At 39.9% G+C, this 25,536-nt stretch overlaps 1 protein-coding gene and 1 pseudogene across 10 annotated transcripts in view; both read right to left on the bottom strand.

The window, feature by feature from the left end:
- Nucleotides 1–25,536, bottom strand: part of KAT6B (lysine acetyltransferase 6B) — a 211,371-nt gene that overhangs the window by 16,435 nt on the left and 169,400 nt on the right. For all 10 annotated transcript variants that reach the window (XM_074382431.1, XM_074382434.1, XM_074382435.1 and 7 more), the window contains 2 exons: nt 25,190–25,351; nt 21,912–22,005 (listed from right to left, as the gene is read on the bottom strand). In XM_074382431.1, the coding sequence (XP_074238532.1) occupies nt 21,912–22,005; nt 25,190–25,351 (256 nt within the window). The remainder of the gene's footprint in view (nt 1–21,911; nt 22,006–25,189; nt 25,352–25,536) is intronic.
- LOC141580594 (small nuclear ribonucleoprotein G pseudogene) lies at nt 16,529–21,905 on the bottom strand (annotated as a pseudogene).

Raw genomic sequence — 25,536 nt, 5'->3', positions numbered from 1 at the left:
CAGAGGTGCTAGCGAACAGCACTTACTCTGTGAGTGGGAGCCTTGTAATTGAAAACGGGGTAGCCCATAAACCCCCCCATCCACACCAACTATCTTGATCGTAGGAAAGGCTGGCTTCCTCTTTTGCTTTACTGGAACTACTTATCTTGGGGAAGGTGACATCTGAGTTTCAGTATACAGGGCACACAATCAATTCAAAAGATTATTAAGATGTCTGCTTAAAGGAAGAACAATGCGATGTCTACAAAAAGTAAGCATTTCTAAGCTGTACTGCATGGGACCTGAGCATGCCTCACCTCTGTTAAGGCTGAACTACTTGTAGTAAGAAAATCAAATCTCGTGTTAACTAGCCCTGATTCCCTGGAGTGTGAAATGGTTAACTCTCTCCCAGGGGGAGAAAATAAAAGTGGTAGAGAGTTATCTCATATAGATGATCTATTAGGGTAAGGAAGGAACTATCTAGACAAGGTCAAGATTTGTTTTTGCAGACCCAAATTGCCAAATTAAATTAATTTCCCAACATAACAACTCTTAAGGTTAACACCCACTTAAAATGAAAATTCCTTCCCTTTAAACTAGTGGTATTCAAGAGTGTAAATGGACCAAAGAATAATGTTCTCAGGCAAGGGCATGGATAGGGACAGTGATCTCCCCCGACAGGGGCAGACACCCTCACCCGTGCACACCTCTATCTTCTACTACCTGGAACCAAACCATATGAACCTCCTCACACACCAAAAGTGTAAACTTTGGCAAGCTACTCACTCCCAACTTCCATCTGTCTGGATTATGTGAGTTCGGGGTCATCAGCTGCTTTTAGGGGATGATAATCTTTGAGGATTACACACTTTTCATCAGACACCTGTTTAGTTCAGCAAATCCTGCTGAAAGGTCTGTATCAGCCGACAGCACTGGGTTTGCAAGCCTGGGAACAGACACCAGGCCAGGGATTTATGGCAGCTTTTGAGCACAGGAAATCTGATGACTCTAACCAAGTTATCTCATGCTTGGAGATAGCAATTCACTGGTCTGTACGCTCATCCGTTCCTGGTTTCTAGTGCCGAGCAGCACTGTGACTAAGTGGATGAATGGCATGTTATCAGTTTAAATAGTGATAAATGAACCTGACAGGCCATTTATAGCTCCTCGTTTAAATTTTGTGGTGATTTTGCAATTAGTGCAGAAGGAAGCTGAACCTTGGTTCTCTAAAACATCATTTTAAGAGAACAGCCGTGCTCTAAATGACCTGTGACCTGCCTGTTATCTTACTGCTTTTCACTTATTAAAAGGTACAGATGCCTCCTTGGCAAAGACGGAAATTTTGAATTTTTCAGGTATTTTACATTTTAAGAGATTGGTGTTGAAACTGTGGAAGTTAAGACCTCTCATATTCTATGGGCATGACATAATTATATAAAACTTGAATAAATGCTGCTTCTCAAGATCTCAGTGTGGAGACCTGTGGCATCAACATCACCTGAGAACTTGCTAGAACTTTAAATTCTCAGAACCTATCTCAGAGCTGCTGAACCAGAATCTTTAGCCGGGAGGGGCAGGGCTTAGCTCCTGTGCTTTCAGAAGTCCCCCAAGGGATTCTGATGTACCTGAGTTTGAAAACCGCTGCTAGAACCCTGCTCTGAAGCTGATGGCTTTGATGAGGGTGTGGCCACTGAAAAGACTGTAGACTGTGGGACTGAAGAGTCTTAAATAGGTGAGACCTCACTCAGCTCCTTGGATGGCAGATAACTAAAGAATGGACTCTCCAAAGCCCCACCAGACTGAAACTTAGCTAGAAGTCACTGAGTTGCCAAATCGCTTTGTGCAGATGTTCTGTGCCTCTGCTTCTCAACTTCCTATTGTGCAGACAAACCACCTCTGGTTCACAGCATGGGCTCTGGTTCAGCAGGTCTGGGGTGTGGCTTGAGACTCTGCACGTCCAACAGCTTCCTGTGCCATGAACCACACTTAAATAGCAATGGTTTATACTTTAATCAGTGGTTTTCAAATGCTTTGGTCTCAGGACTCAGAGCTTTTGCTTATAAGGGCTTTATCTATTGATTTTACCGAGAAATATGACAAATATTAATTCATTTAAAAGATAACCGCCCATTATGTAACATGTTTTTAAAATGAAAAAAACCTTATAGTTTCTAAAATATAAATAAAATTTATAGTGAAAAGAATGGCATTATTTAACATTTTTTTGTAAATCTCTTTAACTTCTGGCTTAAGAGAAGCCAGTTAGATTCTTTCTTTCTCAAAGACAGGGTCTCCCTATGTTGCCCAGGCTGGTCTCAAACTCCCAGGCTCAAGTGATCCTCCCACCTCAGTCTCCCAAAGTGCTGGGATTACAGGCGTGAGCCACCACACCTGGCCTGCTAGATTTTCATAGATTGCTTTGGTATTTAATCTGCTGTGATATCACAGGCCATGACATTCTGGAAAACTCCTCTGCATACTCATGAAAAAATGAAAGGAAAAAGGAAAAAGAGTATCTTAGTATTACTTGGGAAATAGTTATGACCTTGTGGACTCACTGAACCATACTTTGCGACCATGTGCATTAAACAAGGATGAGAATTTTTCAAAGTTGGGCAACAGGCCACTGGTATTTTAAAACAGTATGTCATATATTGAATATAATACGACAGGCCGTGAGAGGCTCTATGGGTTGGTGAACAGTCTGGGCTCTGGAGCCAGACTGCCCAGAACTGAACCTGGGGTCCACCTTGTACCAGCTGTGTGACCTTGGGATTTTATTTAACCTCAGTGCTTCAGATCCCTTATCCCTAAGATGTGAATAATAATTGTATCTGTCTCTCACAGTTCTTGAAAGGATTAATATGAAGCATGTAGAACAGTGCTTGGCACACTACAGTAATCCTAGTAAGTGTTAGCTATGATTATTATTCAACATATTGAATGAATCAAGTCTCAAGGTGATCACTTGGGTAACTAAATATCCTTAAGGTAGGGAAAAATAAATAAAATTTGGACAGAAGGAAAAAGATTGAGATGAGACAATGCCACATTAAAAAATGCTACATGATGAATAATAATACTTTTAAATGAATTAATAAACATTAAACAGAAGGAAAAAGATAGAGACATAGACATAGATTGCTCTATAGAATCAGATTGAGAAAAGCTAACTTTCTTTTCCTACTTTTGCCTGAGGAATCTGAAAACCATCCCATGGACTCCGACAGAAGCTCTCCTCTCATCTCATCCTTCCTTCCTCTCCCCTCCCCTCAGCTAACCACTCAGATATAAATTAAATTAAAGAAAGAGGCCATTAAAAAAATTGTGCCTCAGGAGTGGTCTTACGAAAATGGCAACGAAGTTCCCAGTAAACACAGTTCTGTGCCCCCAAATTCCCTTTGGCCCCTTAGTTCTTAACTTCAAGGACTACCCTTAGGAAACAGCAAACCCATCCAACCACAGAAACAATGACTGCTTAGAGCTTCAGCAGAGCCCAGGGACAGTCTCAGGACAGATGAAAGACCCAAATGTTCTACAAGACTCAAGTGTGTCTCTGGGAAAATGGCCTGTGCCAGCAAAACCCCGAGCACGGAGACAGCATGTCTTTGGGGAAGAAGGCTGGCTGCCCTGGGTCACATACCAGCCTGTTTCTCTAAACCCCTGTCTTAGATCTCTCTTCTCCAGGATCCCACAAGCTCCTCAGCAGACCTCCAGTGCTGCACTCTTCCTCAAGGGGCCACTGATTTTTCTTGCTGAATGTCCCCACCACTCCAAGTCCATTCCAGAATGGAATGGTCTTCCTTCAACTCCCCCAGTGGAAGATGTACGGCAGGAGCATGACTCTCCTGATGCTGTGTGGTGTGCCGGTGTGTCCAAGCTGACCAACCATGCTGGGATTTACCAGATAGTTTCATGGTTCTGTGGGTAGGTGTGGACTCCTTTGTCATTCTGCGTGTCAGTCCCCCAGGAAAAAGATGCAGGTGCTTAGAAAGAAAATTCACAAGTAGTGCATTGGGCAGCACCAAGGGGACTTCCCTCCCTTTGCACTGCCCCAGTGTTGAGGAGCGTGGATCTCTGTGGATGTGCTCCTGAGCCGGGGGTGCCGGGGTAGCATGTGCCACATAAAAGCAGGCTGAGGGCCAGAGACAGCTGTGTGAGATGGCATTTATACCTGATTCTTTCACCCAGTGAGAGAACTGCTTCTTCTTATTTTTGAGACAGGGTCTCACTCTGTCACCCAGGCTGGAGTGCAGTGGTGGTGTAATCTTGGCTCACTGCAGCCTCAACTTTCTGGGCTCATGAGATTCTCCCACCTCAGCCTCCCGAGTAGCTGGGACAAGTACACACCACCATGCCTGGCTAATGTTTACATTTCACAAGGTTTCACCATGTTGCCCAGGCTGGTCTCTAACTCCTAGGCTCAAGCAACCCTCCTAACCTTGGCCTCCCAAAGTGCTGGGATTATAGGTGTGAGTCACCGTACCTGGCCTATTGCTCCTTCTTCTGTCTTTGAGTCTAACGCAATGGTTCCTGACCCTGCCTGCACATCAGAAACACTTGGGGCTTTAAAAAGCCATAGACATCTGTGTTCCACGCAATCTCAACCCTTACCTATCTCAGACTTGTCTGGTTTCAGATATATTATGGGTTACATCAAGGAAAGGGCCTTGGGGACTATACTTGGGCCAGATCATTAAACGGGGTGCAGCACCACTTCTTCATTTTTGCCACCTCACAGGGCTGTGGTGGTAGCAGCGGTGCCTAATGAGAAATCCCAGCAGCAGGCAAATCTTAGAGAAACAGAGGCACTCAGAGTTGAGGCAGGGGAGAAAGATGGCCACTCTGTAAAGAACCGTGTGATACACTTCACAGAGTTTCATTTTGTTAAACATTCAGTGAGGAGTATTTGTGAGTGTATGGTGTGTCACCACAACTGAGTTACTGGTCTAGTGGATTAGAAGAATAAAATTCTTCTAATATAAGGTAACTGACTATGAAATAGATTCATCCTTCAATTTCCTTGTTAGGAAAACGAGGCACCTGCCACACAGGATAAAATCATCATGCAATGAGAGATGTTATACTCTGTCAGTATCATTTATGCCCAAACTAGAACTGTTTGGGGAAGGCAAGAATCTTTAAAAATATGTTGATGTAAGTATCGCTTACCAAATTGTTGACGTAACCAAATTGTTCATGAAGCCCACTGCCTATCACCAAACTAAGTTAATGCTCTGATTTGTGATCCAGAGGCACTTTCAGTTAGATAATGATAAAGCCCCAGTGCTATGGCAGAAATTAGAAAGGATTGCAGAGGAAGGTCTTCCTCTTTGACCTTTTAATTTGCCACAATTCAAACCACTTTTAAATTCTGGGATATTTTAGGAAGAACAAATTTATTTTTAAAAATTTTAAGATGAGGTAATTTGGCATTTTAAAATTATTTCCTCTCTTATAATAGGCAAGAGTCTACATTAGAGATTCATTTTAAAAAACCTGAAATAGTTTTTGAAATAGAAAATAACATGATTGAAATAGAAAATAATTCTTCAGTTTTCACTAAAAGAAAGCATTTTAAATATCTGCTCCTCACCCCAAGGCTTGCTCCCCAAGTTGAAACTTGGATAAAATTTCCATGTTTGAGTTACAAAATTCTGGTAACAAGAACTTACCAATGAAAGGCTTTAAGACTGCAAACTTGATGAACACAACATACACACTTCAAATAAAGCATATGCTCCAAACAAATGACTGCATGCACTTAAAATGCTTTACCTGTAAGACCATTCTCCTGCTGCTAAAACACTGCAAGTGAACATTTTCCTTAAATAAATCACTAAATGCAAAAACTGAGACTTATTTTGCCTACTTTTATATGTCTGAGATTCTATTGGGGGAGCTGAGATAGTTTATTCTAATATCTAGTCATCCAGTCTGGTCCAACCATACAGACGGATGGTGGAGGGCGGAACAGGGGTGGTATTTACATAATCATGGGAGTACCACCGATTCCAGAACCGGGTTTGGGAGACAGGATGGTTGGAAGAGCAACTTGCCTTTCCATTTGCTCTCTTACAAGCCCCCTAAAATGCTATGTGTATATGTGGAAGAGAGTGTGCGTGTGTGTGTGTGTGTGTGTGTACCAGCTGTAATTTTTAAAAATAGGACAAAGTATGTTGTAATTCCAATTCTGGATGATGAGCTTTCACACAGCAAACAAAAATACACAGCAAGATTGAAGAAAGAAAAAATGAGAATACAAATCTCCTTAGAAATTTTCTTTGTTTTCAAACAAAGTACATTTCAAAAGGGAATCTGTCAGTTTTCAAGATAACTTTCTAAAATCAAAGCACAGCCCATCACCTAATCTGACTGATCAACTATTGTTGGAAATGTAAGACACAGAAACTGTCGCTAGTTGTCCTCAGATTATCTAGACAAACAATCCCACTCCACTGGTCTACTCTTCTTTTCACTTATTTTTTATTTACCTCTCAAATGCTTTGAAACGTGATTTGAGGTAAGAAGCCTCTGGAGGTCAATGGTTGTGTCCCCTCAGGGTTATTGCTGAGGCTTCTCTGAAGCTGTGCATTATATAGGCACCCTGGGCAGCAGAGATGGGGTGGGAGGGGGGCAGCCAGACAAGTGACTAGCTGGTTTCCCCATAGACTTGGTGTCATGTAGGGACTTTGCCTTTAATCTTAGGGAATCTTAAAGTCCAAATTGGCTACAGTAGATGTTAGCCGTTAGAAAAACAACCACATATGCATTATCATCACCAGCAGTGTTAAAGATAGCAATGACTACCCCTTTGATTGTAGATGATACATTTCTCTAAACTCCTGGAATGAGCTGCTATTCTGTCCACTGTTTCGCTAAATTAGACTTCAGTAACAATACATTAATATAAGCAGAGCTTCACCACAATATACTAATATTATCCCCATAAGCCTTTATATTATGTTAATCCAAGAATCCATTCCACTTTCAAAGGCTTACAATGGTTTTGTGCTGTGTTCAACAGTTGAGTGCCTACTAGGTACTAGGCACTTTTCTAGTTAGGTTTTATACAGATACTCTATTTTCCAAATTTAATGAGAAAAAAAGCTCTGGGAGTTGAATCTGTTAGCTGGTATGCTACTGCTGAATGCAAGAACCACAAACTACGTAAATAACAGGAACTCAAATAGACATGCTAACAGCTAAAGTTCATTTAAAAAAAATCATTTCAATATGCTACATTGCAAGGAATCAATCACACTGCAATCATCATTTACAAATCAAAGTACAACACACACACTCATGGGGGTATATACAACTAGGTAGAAGTGTGTGATTATGGACAAGTAGATTGAAACTGTAAATTATGTAACTATCTCTTCTAATTACCCTGCTTGAGAACAGAAACAAACTTCCTGTATAATTTTGCAGGAGAATGGAGATGAAGATACAGAATCACTTTTTAGTTGGTTTTAACCCTTCCACAGCTATTTCATTACGTGTGATGAGGTCAAAGAAAGTTTATGCTTAATTTATGAAAAATTGGCAGGGAGGCATTTCAAAGTAAATCCTCTAAAAAGCTTCCGATTATTAATTAAATCTGGTGATTTCTCTTCCTCTTCAAGAAAGATTTATCTAAATTATTTGGTAAAATAAACAATGTTTAAAACAAATTCACAGGCATCATTCATTTTATTTCCTCTCTAAAAACATTATGGCCTGTAAGTTTTTAACTGGATGCAAATGAAAAGCTACAGGGATAGAAAGCTGTCTTCAGAGGCATCTTCTGCTTTGGTAGAGAAAAATCTTACTAATATCCTTAACTTCATGGAGAAAAGCTTCAATGCTGGGCAAACCCCAGGGCAGGACTCCTAATCTATGAGCAGAGAATCATCTTCCTAAGAAGAAATAAGCCTGTTTTTCTGATAAATAGCAGAGCTTCATTTCAGGGCATTTTAAGACATCCTAGCCGTTTTCATCCCTTTCTTAAAAATCTTAACTTTTAACATCTTTTCTCCAGTTTCTAGTGCTTAAAGATCTGCCCCAAATTTTAGAACTGCTTAGCAACCTAGGAGGAGGAAAGGGCAAATTTCCTGTACACATATTACAGTGTCTGCTGGTGCTGTTCTTCTCACAAAAACAGAAAAATGGGAAAACAGTTCTCATGCTGCAGTGTCTCTTTCTCTCCTCCGGTTCACAGTTAAATATTTTCTCTGTACTCCACCTTCACTCTGCATCGCCAATCCTTGTCCATTTCATCCTCATTCTGTTAACGCACAACCCTTCAGTTATGTTTTTCTAAGTTCGAGAGTGAAAGTGAAATTTACAGGAATGCTGTTCTCTAATGAACTAAACTCAACGCTTTATAGAGGATTTGATTCAAGTAAATTTCAGTACATTTCCTTCACATAAAGATGGCTATGCAAAGGCTGATATGGAGTTAATGCCCATACACCAAATAGTTGTGCACTCGAGTTTTCATCTTCAGGCAGTCAAGGTGAAAAACTGTGTCTCTCTCTCTCAAACATGACCAATAGGCTGCTACCAATAAATCAAAAAAGTTGTTTCAGTTTTAAGAGTTACAAAAACCCAAGCACTAAGATACCATAGGATGTCACCTCCCATTTTAAGACGATCACTTTCTAAAAAACAAAAATAAAACACAGATACAGAAAATGACAAAAACCAAATATAGAGCTTAATGGATTATTATAAAGTAACTGTCCTTGTAACTATCACCCACGATCAAGAATTAGAAGTTTGCCAGCCGCTCCAGAAAACCTTCTATCTGCTCCAACCAATCACCCCTCCTTTCTTTCTCAAGGTAACCACTATCCTGACTTTTACAATAAACTCTTTCATCTCTTTATACTTTCATTATCAAAACATCCCAGGCACTAGAACAGTATTGCCTATTAAAAAAAAAAATCTTAGGCCGGGCGTGGTGGCTCACGCCTGTAATCCCAGCACTTTGGGAGGCCGAGGCGGGTGGATCACGAGGTCAAGAGATCGAGACCATCCTGGTCATCATGGTGAAACCCTGTCTCTACTAAAAATACAAAAATTAGCCAGGCATGGTGGCGCGTGCCTGTAATCCCAGCTACTCAGGAGGCTGAGGCAGGAGAATTGCCTGAACCCAGAAGGCGGAGGTTGCGGTGAGCCGAGATCGCGCCATTGCACTCCAGCCTGGGTAACAAGAGCGAAACTCCGCCTCAAAAAAAAAAAAAATGATATTTCCTCTCCTTTACTACTTGATTACTTCACTGTACAGTTTATATAGGAAAGGCAGGATAAATGCTTAAATTACAGTTATTTTGCAGTTTCAAGCTAATAAACGGGTTCCTATCATCCTCTAAATCAGTTTGTTTTTTAATAACATTATGAACTTGTGAATTTAAACATTCAATAAGTTGCAATAAATTGCAATTTTTATCTTTATTATTATATTTATTATCTGGTTGCAGCCTCTTCAGATTGACTCTGGAGTCCTTTTGACATGACCCCAATAATTTTTGCTTCCTTGCTGTCTAGTATGACAAGAAGGACTTGTGTTTTGTTTTGTTACAGAAATAACTGTTCAACTTCATGTAAAATGATGACTGCACTTGCCCCATAAAAAGACATATGCAAATTTATTGTGGAGAGTGATGTGCTCCTGTATTACATTTTCTCATGAATTCAGCAACACCTTTTGATTTTTTCTCATGATTTCTTTCTCATGATTTCAGCAATACCTTCTGCTGTGGAATTACGCTGCATATTTATTTCCATGTGGACAAATGGTTGCATGTCTAACTGAATTGCCTTTAATTCACTCAACCAGCTTTATACACTTTAGAAGCATTAATTTAAAACAATTTCGCTGAAAAAAAGAGTTCCTCTATTATGTTAACACAAAGCAGGACTCAATATAAATAATTACAAAACAGAGGTTTTTATATTGGGAAACATGAAAATGTAGCATGAAGAGTAAAATCATGCTAACCACAAATCTATGGAGGAGAAAAAAAAATCAGATTTCTAACTAGTGTTTTCCTAAACAATTCTAAACAAGTTAAGGAAAATCTTTTGTTTTATCCAATACAAAATGATATTAAGAAAAACAACCACCAACCAACCAACCAGCCAAAAAGCTGCCTTACAACTAGCTGAAGATATAAATGTGTTGTTTAGGGCCGGGCGTGGTGGCTCATGCCTGTAATCCCAGCACTTTGGGAGGCTGAGGCGAGTGGATCGCTTCTGCTCAGGAGTTCGAGACCAGCCTGGGCAACATGGCAAAACCCCATCTCTACTAAAAATACAAAAATTACCCAGGCATAGTGGCGCATGCCTCTAATTCCAGCTACTTGGGAGACTGAAGCAGCAGAATTGCTTGAACCCAGGAGGCGGAGGCTGCAGTGAGCCAAGATCATGCCACTGCACTCCAGCCTGGGTGACAGAGCAAGATTTGGTCTCAGGAAAAGAAACAAAGAAAAGAAAAAGAAAAAAGAAATACCATCATGAGAGGGGATAAATGTAAACAAAACTTTTATCTCAGAATATTCTATCTCAAACATAATGTCTCTATTACAAGCTGGAAACTATGTTCAAGGGAAAGTAGTTCTCTAGAAACCCAAACCAGGTGTAGCACTAATTTCAACCAAGCAGAACAAAATTTTTCTTGATCTTGTTTTAACAATGGGTCAGGGCACAGTGGCTCACCCCTGTAGTCCCAGTGCCTTAGGAGTCAGGAGGATAGTTTGAAGCCAGGAGTCTGAAACCAGCCTGGACAACAAAGCAAGAGCCTGTCTCTACCCGACTCCCCCACCCCTGCCCCCTGAAAAATAGCCAGGCATGGTGGCATGTGCCTGTAATCCCAGCTACTTGGGAGGCTAAAACAGGAGGATCACTTGAGCTCAGGAGTTCAAGGCTGCAATGAGCTATGATCATGCCACTGTACTCCAATCTGGGTGACAGAGTGAGACTCGGGAACGGGGAAGGGGAAGGGAAAGGAAAAAGGAAAGGAGAGAAGAGGGGAGGAGAGGGGAGAAGAGGGGAGGGGAGAGGAAGGGAGGGGAGGGGAGGGGAGGAGAGAGGAGGGGAGGGGAGGGAGGAAAATGCTTCTCTTCCACATGTCTTAACTGAGTTAAATGGAAAACAGAGCTATTTCTTCCTCTGCACTGCCACAGCCTCTCTCGTGTTTGAAACTGCAGGGCTGTGATGAATTTTGTGTCTGACCCTCTCCTATCCTATGAGCAAGGACGAAGCCATTCATCCATATGTCCTCAGATCACCTAGACCATCCCTGGCACAGTGTATGTAAAGCATGTTTGTTGAAGGATGGGATGAAGGAATAAATAAAAGACTGAGAGGAGATCTGAGTTTAAGCACTACTGGTCAAAAGGTAGCTGAATGCATCTGGCAGGTGTTGACACACTGATACGAAGAAGTAGATTAACCAGACTCAGGCATTCATTTATCTCCCCCAACAATTCTTTATTGTGCATCCTCTATGTGCTAGACACTGTGCCCGTGGCTCGGAGTTCAGCCATGACCAAGTCCCTGCCCTCTTGATGGTCCCGATAAGGTTTCATTTTGTTCCAGTTACTGCTGAAAATTAGGTTATTCTCTCTTTTTTTTTTCTCCTTCCTGGAAGACATCACACTAGTCCAGATGAGGTTATTCTCATACCAATTATTTGAATGGAATTTGTCCAGTAGTGGGTTTCAATGCAAATGCCAGTCAATGTTAGAAATCCAAATAGACAAAAAATTTGTTTGGGGAAAAAAAAAAAAAAAAAACCACCTGCATGCCAAAACTTGAAAAAATTCTGAGCTATGTAAGGCAAAACAGTAGCTTTCAGAAAAAAATGAGAGAGACTGCAGACCGTATGTTTCATATTTACAATGTTTTCATTGAGGCAATGAATACAAACTATTCTATAAGAGCTATTTATTTGCTCTTATTTATGACAAGCTTAGCTTAAAAAAGGATACACAAATAAATCGTTAGCTGCACTGTCTCATGCAACTCATTTCAATGCATTCAGTAACAGTCAACCTCTGAATAAATCACTGAGAGCTCAATTTTCAACCTTGATGTTATCTTTAGCATATTAAAATATATTGTACTTCAGACCAGTGTAATAAAACAGTAATGGCAAAAGCTTTTAGTGTAACATATTATAATGAGAAAATAAGGAAAAATAGCCATTTTCCTTATTATATTACAGACTAGAATCCTATTCAAATAAATGTCATCATTATACTTGATTACACAGGTCAAAATATGTCTTCCAAAACCCAGCAAAAGCCCAAGGATACAGCTGCTGGTCCAGTATTTTCCTACAAGTGTCATGGGGATGAAGGTGGGAGGCTCCTTATCTTAGAAAAGACTATGAAGTACTTGAGTACCATTTCAAAAGCATAACTTACTATTCTTTAATGATTGCCTAGACTGCAATCACCCAGGAGTGTCGCTGCTGGGAAGGCTGGGCAAAGAGAAGCTTTCCTGACAGCTTCTTATGGCTAAAGCTGGAATTTTCCTTCCAAAATAAATGCAATCAAGAAATGAATTATCTGATAAGAGAATAAGTAAGGAAAAGATAAGTGTCTCTTCAACCAGCTATGTATAAATGTGGATTATGTCACTGCTCTGCTTTCTCTGCCCAAGGTTTCATGCAGACAGTGACATCTTCTTTCTGATGCAACTTAAATGATCTTAAGATAGAGGATGGCTGGGCGCGGTGGCTCAAGCCTGTAATCCCAGCACTTTGGGAGGCCGAGGCGGGTGGATCACGAGGTTGAGAGATGAGACCATCCTGGTCAACATGGTGAAACCCCGTCTCTACTAAAAATACAAAAAACTAGCTGGGCGTGGTGGTGCGTGCCTGTAATCCCAGCTACTTAGGAGGCTGAGGCAGGAGAATTGCCTGAGCCCAGGAGGCGGAGGTTGCGGTGAGCTGAGATCGCGCCATTGCACTCCAGCCTGGGTAACAAGAGCGAAACTCTGTCTCAAAAAAAAAAAAAAAAAAAAAAAGATAGAGGCTGAATGTCAGCAAAAGTACCAGACCTCGAAAGAAGACAGGGCATACCAGACATCATTTGGAAGTAAGTGAACCAGTGCTGCTTGTTCATGTTCTAATAAAATAAAATTCTCCCTAAGAATCACACACAAGAAAGGAAAGCACATTTTAAAAGCTCTTCCCGTCATAATTAACGTAACATTTGTTCAACAAATAATAAGAACCTACTAAGTGCCAGGCTCTTCTAGAAGGTCAGAATGCAGCAGAGAGCAAAGTCCACACTCTCATGAAGCTTACTTTTGGGCAATCAATAATAAATATAGTCATGAACCACAAAATGACATTTAGGTCAATGATGGGCCACATATTCAATGATAGTCCCGTAATATTATAACAGCTATTTTTACTGTCCCTTTTCTATGTTTAAATACAAAAATGCCCTTATGTTACAACTATGATACCTACGGCATTCAGGATAGTAACCTGCTGTCCAGGTTGGTTGCCTAGGCGCAATCAGCTATGCCACATAGCCTAGGTGTGTAGTAAGCTATGCTGTCTAGGTTTGTCTAAGTACACTACATCAGTGAAATTGCCTAATGGTGCCATTTTTAAAAATATATCTCAGTTTTTAAATGATAAATGACTCTATATAAAAGACCTATGCAATTTTATCACTGACTCTGCACTTGCTTAGCCTAGTTTTTTGTTTGTTTCATTAGTCCCACTAGAGAGAGACAGAGAGAGAGAGAACTACCAAAAAACACAAGTCCCTAAGAGATGCTGTCATGGTCCCCCCAAGCACACCTTTGAGGCTTGGTTTGTGGGGCCCATAAGTGGGGGAAAGTGGAATATTTACTCTGCAGCCTCTCCAAGACAGACTCAAGTGAGTGCTTCATCATCTCCCCACTCATGGATATGAAAGAATTTACACAGCTCCCCAGGGTAAATGGGTGAGGCTGCGAGAGGTGAGACAACAGGCACTGGAGTTCTGGACACCCAGAAGCAAAGGGAGCAATATCTCTATTACCTGTACCCATTCTCAGGTCTTATCTTGGGAAGCGCAGCCCTAGGCTGACCACACGGGGCAGAGACACCCAGAGACCCCTGCTAGAGAGTACAGTTTCTCACCAGGGCCTTGAGGGCCCAGATGCAGCTCCCGAGGGAAAGCAGTGTGCCCTGATACTATGCTCAGCCTGCCCTCTGGGAGAAGCCAGTGCCTCCCGCACAGCCCTGGTTCCATGGGGCTTAACACAGTCAGGTGAAAGGGGTTACCGGAATCCAACCAACTGGACTTCTAAATGGAAACTCCTGCTTTCCAGAGGAGATAGGCCAGTGGGTATTAAACATTTATTTCAAGAAAGCAAATTTTCAGGTAGAATGAAACCACTCAATCTCTGCTTAAAAACACTCGTAAGTTTCACTTAAGTTGTTCTTTGAAAAGTTTATAAGTGGAAGTTCTTTTAAATAAAATGGTCCACTGAAGGCAGTCTGTGAAAACTAGAAGTTAGTAGCTGGCAACCCAAACTACTATGACATGTCCTCCTGTATTTAGCCATCCTATAATACAAGATTTAAGCCAGTAACTTGCATCTAAGATTCTGGGAAGAAGCAGCTTTCTCTCTGGGAGAGTGGATATGATTAGCCTCCTGACATCACACCCCTCTAGGTAGAGACAAAGTATGTGGCTTTCTTTGCATGGACTTAGAAGGGCAGAGAAGCAGGGAGCAAGAAACCAGAGAGAAGATGCTTTTCTCTTCGAATGCGGTGCTTCGTCAAAAAATCAGCCAAGAACGATTAAGAGGCTAAAGGAGAGACAAGCCTGGGGAGCTCTATGGATGTGTGTGGTTGTGGTACCTAAAGAAGAAATCTCTACCATTAAACCAGAGGAGGAAAGAATGACGGTGCAGAAAACCACACCGATTAATACTCAAGCGAGAAAGGAATGAAGGTACTAAATCATACCCCAAAGGATCTTTAAAAGTTTATTTATTTCCTGCTTCCCTTAAATCTGGTTGGTTGTATATGTGTGAGGTGGCAGGCAGAGGGGAGTATCATTTCTAAAAAAGGTAACACGTGGAAGCATACTGCAAACCACACTTAAGACAGGAGCCAAGTTCATAACCTGGTGGCACAAAACTGGGCCATTTGCACCGTCTTCTAGCAGCGCTGATTAATTATAGACTCTGTTTTTAAATAGTGCATAGACCTCACAAAAGCCAAGGTGAACCCTCAGCATGTAAGAGCAAGCAAAGGGGATTTCCTGAAGTGAATGCCCAATGCATTCAATCACTCTGCTTCCTATGGTTACGGCCTTGTTCCATAAGGACTGCCCGATACTTCAACACTGAATAAAGAAAGCCAAAAACTGAACCTGCTGACACATTTTTATGATTATACTACAAACAAACATACTAATTTTAGAAATGCCTGAATGTACCATTGATACTTAACTGATGATGCTGGCGTTAATGGATATCAATGGCAAGTTTATCTGGTCTCAAAAAACTACAGACTTCAGTTTGCAGACTTTTGGACCCAGCTGTCCTTTACCCTTTATAGCTTTAGTTACATGTACCTCCGACCCCAACAAAAAAGAGAAAGTTAATCTGAAATTTAGAATCTTTATAATTCTAGTTAGTAGGTTTGAGTATTTTAGTTAGGAGAGAATACTGAATTTCATCAAATGCCAGTTCTGACTTTGTAATAAACCACCCGCCTGGATATTGCTTTTTGTTTTCACCTCAATTTTTTCCGTCAGCACTGCTCTGTCTGCTTCCTACTCATGGACACACACATGTTCCAGGCTCTCCCAGGCTCTCCAGCTTAAAAATAAAGATGACCAGGTTCCTATGCCCCCAGCACTTGACAGTCAAGCTTTTTTTTTTTTTTTTTTTTTTTTTTTTAAAGACAGAGTCTTGCTCTGTTGCCCCGGCTGGAATTCAGTGGACAATCTTGGCTCACTGCAACCTCTGCCTCCCAAGTAATTTTCCTGCCTCAGCCTCCCAACTAGCTGGGACTACAGGCACACACCACAACGCCCATATTTTTGTATTTTGTAAAAATACGAAAATAAAATAAAATTTTCATATTTTTGGTAGAGCTGGGGTTTCACCATGTTGGCCAGGCTAGTTTTGAACTCCCGGCCTCAAGAGATCCACCTGCCTCAGTCTCCCAAGATCTACCTGCCTCAGCTTCCCAAAGTGCTGGGATTATAGGCATGAGCCACCACACCTGGCCCAGATCTTGGTTCCTAAATACTGTTCTCCACTCTAAGGAATGAAGGCTCTTAGGAGAAACGGATGATTCCAGGGCTGGCTTAAGAAAAGGAAGAAAGAATCCACAAGACAGAAGCATGTGGAAAAGACAAGAACCCACTTGAAATAGTTGCTGCTAAATAAATCCGGGACAATTTGATGTTTGGACAACAACAAAATCAATCATGGTAACAAGAAGTTATAACCTATAGAGTAAAATTAAAACCCATAATTATATTAAAAAATTAAATAAATGGGGAAGAAGAAACAACTCTTCCTACGGAATGCGAATTAATAAATTAAGAAACCTGGCAGGTACAAACTTAACCCAGCGATGAGAAAAATATATTATCATATGATCCTGATGAAATGCACTGGGGGGACAGTCATTTCTATGGTACTCCTGTCAAAAAACGTACAGCCTGAATCTAATCATGAGGAAACATCAGATAAGCCCAAACTGAGTCACACTGTACAAAATAAATGGCCTGTATACTTCAAAAATATCAAAATCATGGAAACATAAAGCAAAGCAAAACAAAACAAAAAACCAGGTACTATTCCAGATTAAAGGAGGCTCCAGGGACATAATAACTACATACTGCATGTGATCCTGGAGGAGGAGATTTTTTTTTTCCTCTAGAAAGAACATCACTATAAACTGGCAAAATTTAAAATTTAAACAACATGCATAGATTAATATCTTGATTTTAATAATTTATATTGTGGCTATATACGAGAGCATCTTCGTAGAAAAACACTGCAATATTTAAGGGTAAAGGTACAACATGTCTTCAATTTACTCTCATATGATTCTGAAAAAAAATGTGAGAGAAAGAGAGAAATAAAGGGAGAGAGAGAATCAGAATAACAGAGCAGAAAACAGATGTGATAAAATGGGAACCTGTGCAACAATGCATGGGAATTTTTGGTATTATTCTTAGAGCTTTTCTCTAAGTCTGAACTTATTTCAAAATTAAAGAAAAAAATAGTGAGATGGAGAAAGTATTCCTGGGCAGCCCCAGCAGCAGAAGCAGTCCAGGGCTGGGGAGGGAGCACTCTGGGGCCCCAGTGCCCAGCAGCAGGAAGTAGAGCAGCTCCTTGCCGTGCTGATGTGAGGCTCTGAAGAAGGAACTGCAAACGTTTTGCTGGCAAGGGAGTTCTCTGAAGTTCTGAGATGTCTGGTGGGGATGGAGAGAATGAGAGTGAGAGAGAGACAGAGAGAGAGACAGAGAGAGAGAGAGAGAGACTTTACAGACAGAGATGGGGAAAACTTTAAAATTTTCTGATTGAGAAGGAGAGGGAATCCTAGAATCTAAGAGGAAAGAAAGTATTCTCAACCAATCCAAGATAGTCACTCTCCCCTCCACCCATTCCATTTGTGGGCAAAGAGTCACAAAACCCATTAGGGAGTTCATAAGCAAACTGGGAGTTGATGCCCTTTAGTCACTCTGGCCAAACTCTGCAAATGGCCTCCTGGAGAGCCATGCTCTGATAAATCCCAGAGAAGCTTGTCTAGTAAGGGAAAGACAAATGACTTATTCCGCAAGCAGCACATGGACCAATGGATGACCAATCCACCTCACTCGGCTGCCCTGAAGAACAGTGTTCAAAGCTCTGCATTTGCAGTTCTTTACACAGATGGTCCCTGGCTTACAATGGTATGACTTTATTATGGTGCGAAAGCAATACCATTCAGTAAAAACCATACTTGAGCCGGGCGTGGTGGCTCACGCCTGTAATCCCAGCACTTTGGAAGGCCGAGGCAGGTGGATCACGAGGTCAAGAGATCAAGACCATCCTGGTCAACATGGTGAAACCCCGTCTCTACTAAAAATACAAAACATTAGCTGGGCATGGTGGCACATGCCTTTAATCCCAGCTACTCAGGAGGCTGAGGCAGGAGAATTGCCTGAACCCAGGAGGCGGAGGTTGCGGTGAGCCGAGATCGTGCCATTACACTCCAGCCTGGGTAACAAGAGCAAAACTCCGTCTCAAAACAAAAACAAAAACAAAAACAAAAAACCATACTTGATCCTTTCCTGGGTTAGTGATATGTGATACGGCACTCTTACATGAGATATTCAACACTTTATTATAAAATTGGCTTTGTGTTAGATTATTTTGCCCAACTGTAGGGTAATGTTAAGTGTTCTAAGCACATTTAAAGTAGATCAGGCTAAGCTAAGATGGTTGGTAGATTAGGTGTATTAAATGTATTTTCAATTTATGATATTTTCACTTTACGATGGGTTTAGCAGCCCACAGACCCATTGTAAGTCTAGGAGCATGTATATATATACAACGCATCACATTCCACCCACGTCTGTGATCAAGTGTGCAAGTGGGCGGCTCTGTCTTTCTCCCTGCTTGTACCTCGTTTCAGCTTACTAAACTGCAATTATAAAGATCTACCTGATTTACAACCTCATTTGACTTACTGAAAATACATCCCTGACCAAAAGACCCCAGGCTCATGTACAAAATAGAAATAAAATTAATTTAACCATTAAAGGTCTTTTGAAAAGCCAGAGCGGATTTCAGAAAATCTGCAACCCTAGTTAGTTTTCTTTCTTGCGTTCCAAATTATGAGATTAAAAATGATCATGAGAGGTCCTGTGACTCATCCTACCTTCTGCAAAAGGCTGGATTTCAATCATTATGGAAAGATATTTATCTACCGTTACTTTAAGTAACTTCTAGGAGAAGGTGCTATTAACTATCTTCCTTAAAACTTTTAGAGGCAAGAAATTCTTTTGGTTTTAAATTGAATTTCTATCGGGTTTACACCAGTTCCCATTGAGTGCTATAAAATTCTTCCCCTAGTCTCCCTTTCTGTGAGAGAATAACACCAATCCCTTTCCAACTTTTTTTTTTGACTATTACAAAAGTTTAACAAGAAGTCTAATATGAAAATGTACATGACCTAATTTTTACATCATAGTAAAACAGGCCCTATGGAGAGAGGACATGGGCTTCTCCGCTGAACAGCCATTATTTATACTCGTTCCAAGGCTTCTAACATGATGATACTATTTCCTCGTATTACCACCATTCCAATATTGTTCTGTTATCCGCTAGTCGCCATCTCCATGCATTCATCTATCACAAGATTCATAATGGGATCAAATCCCCGCAATATTCCTTGGACATGTCTGCCACCATTTAATTTCAATAACTTCTTGTCCATAAATATTTTCTTTTTTTTTTTTTTTTTTTTTTCTTCTTTTTTCTTTTTTTTTTTTATTGCATTTTAGGTTTTGGGGTACATGTGATGAACATGCAAGATTGTTGCATAGGTACACACATGGCAGTGTGCTTTGCTGCCTTCCGTCCCCTCACCTGTATCTGTCATTTCTCCCCATGCTGTCTCTTCCCACCTCCCCACCCGTCCATAAATATTTTCAACTCAGGAGCGTGAGCTTTCTCATGATGGCTACTCTGCGGACTCATAGAGCCCTTTTCAACTTTATTCAAACCTTTCACTACACTCCTTAACTCACTCTAGTAGGGACAATGCTAAGTGTACAGGAAAGAGAAAATTGAAAACTACACCCTCAGCACCGCACTGCCTGGTCACATCCTGGTGGACAGCATTCATCAGTGTGGCCCTGAGCCACTCATTAAAGATTTTAATGTGTTCTGTAGTTTAAAAATACAAGATAGATTCTAATAACAGTTTCCACTAAAATGGTTAAAATAAAGAAGATAATGTCTTTGTTATCCGGATTGTTTATTCTCTGATGTAGAAGGTCTTAGTGGCAGTTCATACTGTACAAATAAGACGCTATTGAATTTAGAGCTTAAACTTTTACCTCGTAAGTACCAATTCCTTTTTAATTTTAGGTAGACAATTATTGTGGACAGCAACCATATCAATTTGAAATTTAATTTTTATCAATAAAATTTAATTTATATAATCTAACACATTATATAGGAAACTGTCCTACTGGATACAGAGAAGTTGGAAGTCTGACACCTCTGTCAATAATTATCACAAAAGGGTGAACAGAGTGTAACTGCGATGCCATATAGAATATGGAACCAATAAAGGTATGACATAAAATTCCAGGAGGTAGGATCAAAAAGCAGAGATTCTTCAGCTGGCTCTTAACAATGGGCAGGATTTTTAATAAAGTCTAGGAAAGGAGGAGGTGATCATTTCAAGGAATGGATTGCACAGATAAAAAATGGAGGTATACGATCACGCTCAGAATATTTGAGAAAAAGGAGATTAGTAGATAAAAAAACGTAAACGATAGGCTGGAACTAGATGTTAGAAGACCTTGAATACTGAGCTAAGGAACTGCCTTATTCTGTAGGCATATAGATATGACCACAAATTTAAGGCTGGATGGCTGCTATGCATACCAGAAACTACATTTATGAACTACTTATGAATGGTAGCCACACAAAACTAGAGAACGAGATAAATGGTTTTGTAATCATTTAGAAATGATTACAGCTAGGACTCCATAAAAATAAAAATGGTACACTGCATTTGGTAGATGGTCCTCCTTGGGATTACTGGTTGCATGGATATCTAGGTTAGGAAAGTATAGATAAGATTAGGGTAATGAATTAATAACTAAAAATATTATCCAAAAATAGAAAAATAATCAAAATTCTTCTTTTAAAAGAATCACATTCTTCAATGTCAATCAATTATATAAATCAGTCCAAAACTGCTATTCAGTTATTTTATACCTTAATCAGACCTTAATATTTTATTACCTAATAATATAGCTTTAGATTCACTATATTTCTTCATGGTTTTCTGCGAGCACCTTTACATTGCGGTTTTGGCATCTGATGTACCTGACGAAGATTGTGCAAAGTCCTCAATTTCTCTCCTTTCAGTTAATAATCAGACAAACTGCAATCTGGTAATCAAGGACCTGGTTCCTAGTGACACATGACCAGAAATGACTATTATGGGATATCTGGTCATTGTGTTATCTAGATATTTTGAATCAATTCTCCAAATGTACCCCTAACACTACATTTACATATCCAGTAAAATATAAACAAGAAGAAAAAAAAAACTACCAATTTTTAAAAACATTATCCATGTGCATGCTTTTATATATTATTCTGGTTTTAATTGAGGAGGCTATGAGTGTATATATGATAAACTTCAGATACAAACACTATTAATTTCCATAATAGAAAAGGGAAATTAACAAAACAAGGTAAGATTTATTTCTACCAGCAAGGCCCAGGATATGCTGCCTAGGGAATTATTTTTCTAAATGGAAATATACCTTTCCTGCTTTGTACTGTACAAAATTATAGGCAAAATTTTAGAGCTGAAAATCCTTTCAAATAATACTTCCTTTAGCTTTAATCACGAATAATTGCCTCTTTTGGTGCTAATGAGCATGAGCACCACAAAATGGAATGTAATTCTGCTGGTTCATTCAGGGTAATGGCTTTGCATGTGAGGGCCGCTGCCGAGAGATCTAGTCTCAATTTCCTAGAGTACAATCACTGAGCAGCAGTACATTTTTCAATTGAGGAAGATGTTCTAACCTATGTAAATATAAATAGAAAACCCATTATCTATTGATAAAAACAACAACGCAGGTTAAATAAAGTTTTATGTGTTACTGTTTCCTGTAACAGCCATCAGCTTCCTGAGATCAAGAAAGTAAATAAAGTACTTCACTTACTGAAATCAATGAGAAACCGTCCAAATCCTTGCCTTTGGTGCTGGGGCATGATCATTATGCAGGAGACATTATACTTCTGCTGGCAAAGCTTTTCCTGAGGGAAGGAGAAACAGATCGAGTATGTCAGAGCCCTGCTGAAGTGGGCAATTCCCTGCACCTGCCACTGTCTTGTAAAACTGTCCACTAAAGAAAGTCAGTGGGTTAGGTCGGGATCAAGCAGAAAATCCTACTATATTAATCAATTAACCTATCAACTAACAATAAACCATTGATTCTGGGCACGCCTCTCAACTACATCTTTATTCTTGAAAGTCAGTGTCATAAAATATGAATAAAGAATCCAAGGAAATATAAACCAAATAAAACAGAATACAGATAGAATAAAAGAAATGCTTTCTTTGCTCAAACAACTTCAGAGACAGAGAAAATAACATCCCAGGGAGTCACCCAGTGGAGTGAGTCAGGATTTAGCCAGCTATCTTGCTAAATATAATAATAATCTACAACTCTGCAACGGCAATCTGTCTTCTGCCTTTGGGCAAATGCCCCAGTGAAACTAAAACAGTATCTGCGTGGGTAGATGTGCACAAATATATTTCTCCTATGAATAAAAAGTCAATGTAAAAAGCTAGAAAAATAATTAATTTCCATTTCAAACCAGGAAAACAAAATGAAACAAAAAGACAAAAACAAGAAACCCCAAAGCCTCCAAACAAAAGGTTAGACCAAAATATTACCGACAGTCTGAAATCAGGAGGAAGACTGGGTAGCACATGGTAAGAAACAGCTCTTACAGTTAAAGAAGAATTTGCAGCTTTCATGGGAGGTGGCATCAGAGCAGCAATTTTTTATTCAGAGTACACAGAAGTTGCCAAAACCTACACAGAGATCTGGAAAAGGCTTTTGAGGTCGTGGATGCTCTGGCCAAATATAAACCACAAATAAGATTGACCACAAATGGCACTAACCACACCAAAGAATTACTTCAGAACACCCAGATCTTTAATGAACCAATTTGAAAGATCACAGGAGATGGTTGTGGAAAAAACCCTACAGGGCAGAATTGAAGATTTCTTTGTGAAAAAGATGTACTCCCAACTTTTGCACATTTGTAGCTGTCTATGGAGCCTCTAAAAAATGAGGAGGAAGCAATGTGTGTCAGTTTTCCTAAGAAGATGAATTGTCCATCACTGGATGTGCACATCAATGGCAAAGGTTCAAGTAATTCGTCTGTTTTGCAAAGTTAGACAAATGGATCACTCTCTCTAAAAAGAAATGTACTCTGGGTTAAGAGAATTACTCCTTGATGCCATTCCTTTCTTTGTCCAGAACCACTTCCACCTTTCGGAGTTTTAAAAATCCAATATGTAGTGATCTTTCTTCTCCCCCTGCCCCGCACCGCCCCCCTCCAACTTAACATGTTACTACAGCTAAATTCTAAGCTATGAATAAAATAACTGCTCCATCTTTCCTTTCTGTTTAGAGCCATCTACTACGTGCTTGGAAAGTCATGTGCATGTAACAATTTGCACTGAACCTTTCCAGGTCATTCTGGACCTTCTCTGGCTATCCTTGAACTGTCATTCTAATAACCTCTAGAATTTGGTTCAAGAATAGCCCCAAAGGGCCAGAGTCCTCCAGATTCCAATTGACACAAGAATACGGTTTAGTTTCATCTAGTCTTTTAACATGGTTATTTTTTAGATTAATTTTTGTTTCACTACACTGCCAAGGAATATTAGTATTCCAAAATAGTAGGAAATGACAGCAGCTGCTGCCGTGCTACAGAAGAAGCTGTGACAAAATGAGAAAAGTTGAGCTAGTTCTGAGTAAAATGTTGAGTACCCTGGGAGGAAGAGAGACAGAAAGTCAAACTTCAAGAATCACCACCAACTCTAGACGTGGCTGCTACTCAGCGGCCAACACCAGACTCAGGAGCAGGATGGTCAGGGCAGCACAAGCAAGGTGGGCACCGTGAAGCCTACATTTAAACCCAGAGACACCGAAAGAAACACCATTTTCTAACAGGAAGGACACAATCATTATTCTTTTTAAGCCTCTGGAGAAAAATGATCTTGACAAACCTAGATAAAAGGTAAGGTGTTTTATTTATTAATCACATAAATAGATTCCCTATTGATTGTTTTATTCAGTGTTAATTCTCTATCATCTTTTGAATTTGGAATGTGCAAATTAACTTTCTTCTTTTTCACTGTAAAGCTTTGCCAAATATGTGGATTAAAACAGTGAGGCAGTTTTCCATGAATGCTGTTACTTATTTTTGCTTATGATCTTTGGGGTTGATTTTTAAATTCAGGATAGCTATAGTTTGCAAGTACCTTCATATACATTCTATCTTTTGAACCTCCATGAAAATGGCACTTTTATAAAGCATCCCATTTACATTGTGAAAGAGCAGATTCATTAAAATTCACATATCACCTAATATAAAAAGTATATTGTAAAATAAATAAAATATAGAGTTTGGACCTTCTGCCTAAAAGTTTCTTAATTATTGTCTCTATTTAGGTGCCATTCTGGTACATTTAACTACTCCCCAGGAACCTCAGAAAAGTTAAGGTCATTACCTGGTGAACATCTCCAAACTCAGTTTTCCTTTATTGCAAAGGAGTTAATTTGTTTCTCAGAAGCCTTTGAGCAGAAGAATGTGAGTGAACTGCTCTGAACCAGTGAAAAGGACAAGCTATATCCCCTCAGTATGTCAATGTTTTTCCCACTCTAACAAGTAGAAATACTTAAGCTTTCTAAAGGTGAGATTGCTTTAGAACTTAAAACCATAGCACAGAGAATAAGAGACGAAAGTGTAAAATCAGTCATTTTATCAGCTTGGCTATCCAAATGCCAATGTCTTAACTCACTGAGACACCGTTGACCACACAGGGAAGGCAACAAGGAGAGAGGAGAATTCTCTCTTCAATGCTACATGCATTAAACTGAAACCTTCATGTTGACACCACTTAAAGGGAAAACGGAAATAAGCTTAATACTGGGAAAATCAAAGATGCTAAGTGGTCCACAAGGCAGCAATTATAATGTCACCAAGATGGCACGCAGTGTTGCGGTCCTCTACACGCTTACTAGGCACCATGTTTCTTGTTTTCATCTTTTAAAATGAGCTCTGAACAAGAACCTGAGCTTTTCAAAAACACATGTCGCTTGTTCAAATTATAGTCATGAAAAAACCCTGTTCAAAGAATTGGGCTCTACCAAAAACATTTTGAAAAAGAAAATGAAGGTCATGCTGGCTCTTGTTTTACCTTAGAGAAGTATCCAACCAGATGACAGCCCTTTTCATCATTTTTTGTAAGGACATAAAAAAGGAATGGCTCGACATCATAATACAACGTTTTGTGGTCCAGGAAGAGCTTGGCTAACAAGCAAAGGTTTTGGCAATAAATTTTGCTCATATTCCCATCAACCTAGCAAAAAGAAACAGACAACATTATTTAACATAAAAATACTGCTCCATATAAAATTGTTTCTTCTATATGGTATTTCTGAAAGCACATTAATTTTATTTCCAAATCCTAAACTGAGAGATTAAAACACTCTATTAAGCAAGAACAGCTTTAACCAGGAAACAGCTGTCACTGGCAAATCAGAA

The sequence above is a fragment of the Saimiri boliviensis genome, chromosome 12 (genome assembly GCF_048565385.1).
Source record: "Saimiri boliviensis isolate mSaiBol1 chromosome 12, mSaiBol1.pri, whole genome shotgun sequence".
Classification (NCBI taxonomy): Eukaryota; Metazoa; Chordata; class Mammalia; order Primates; family Cebidae; genus Saimiri; species Saimiri boliviensis.
Note: the sequence above shows the minus strand (reverse complement) of the source record. Positions and strands in the feature narration are given on the sequence as shown.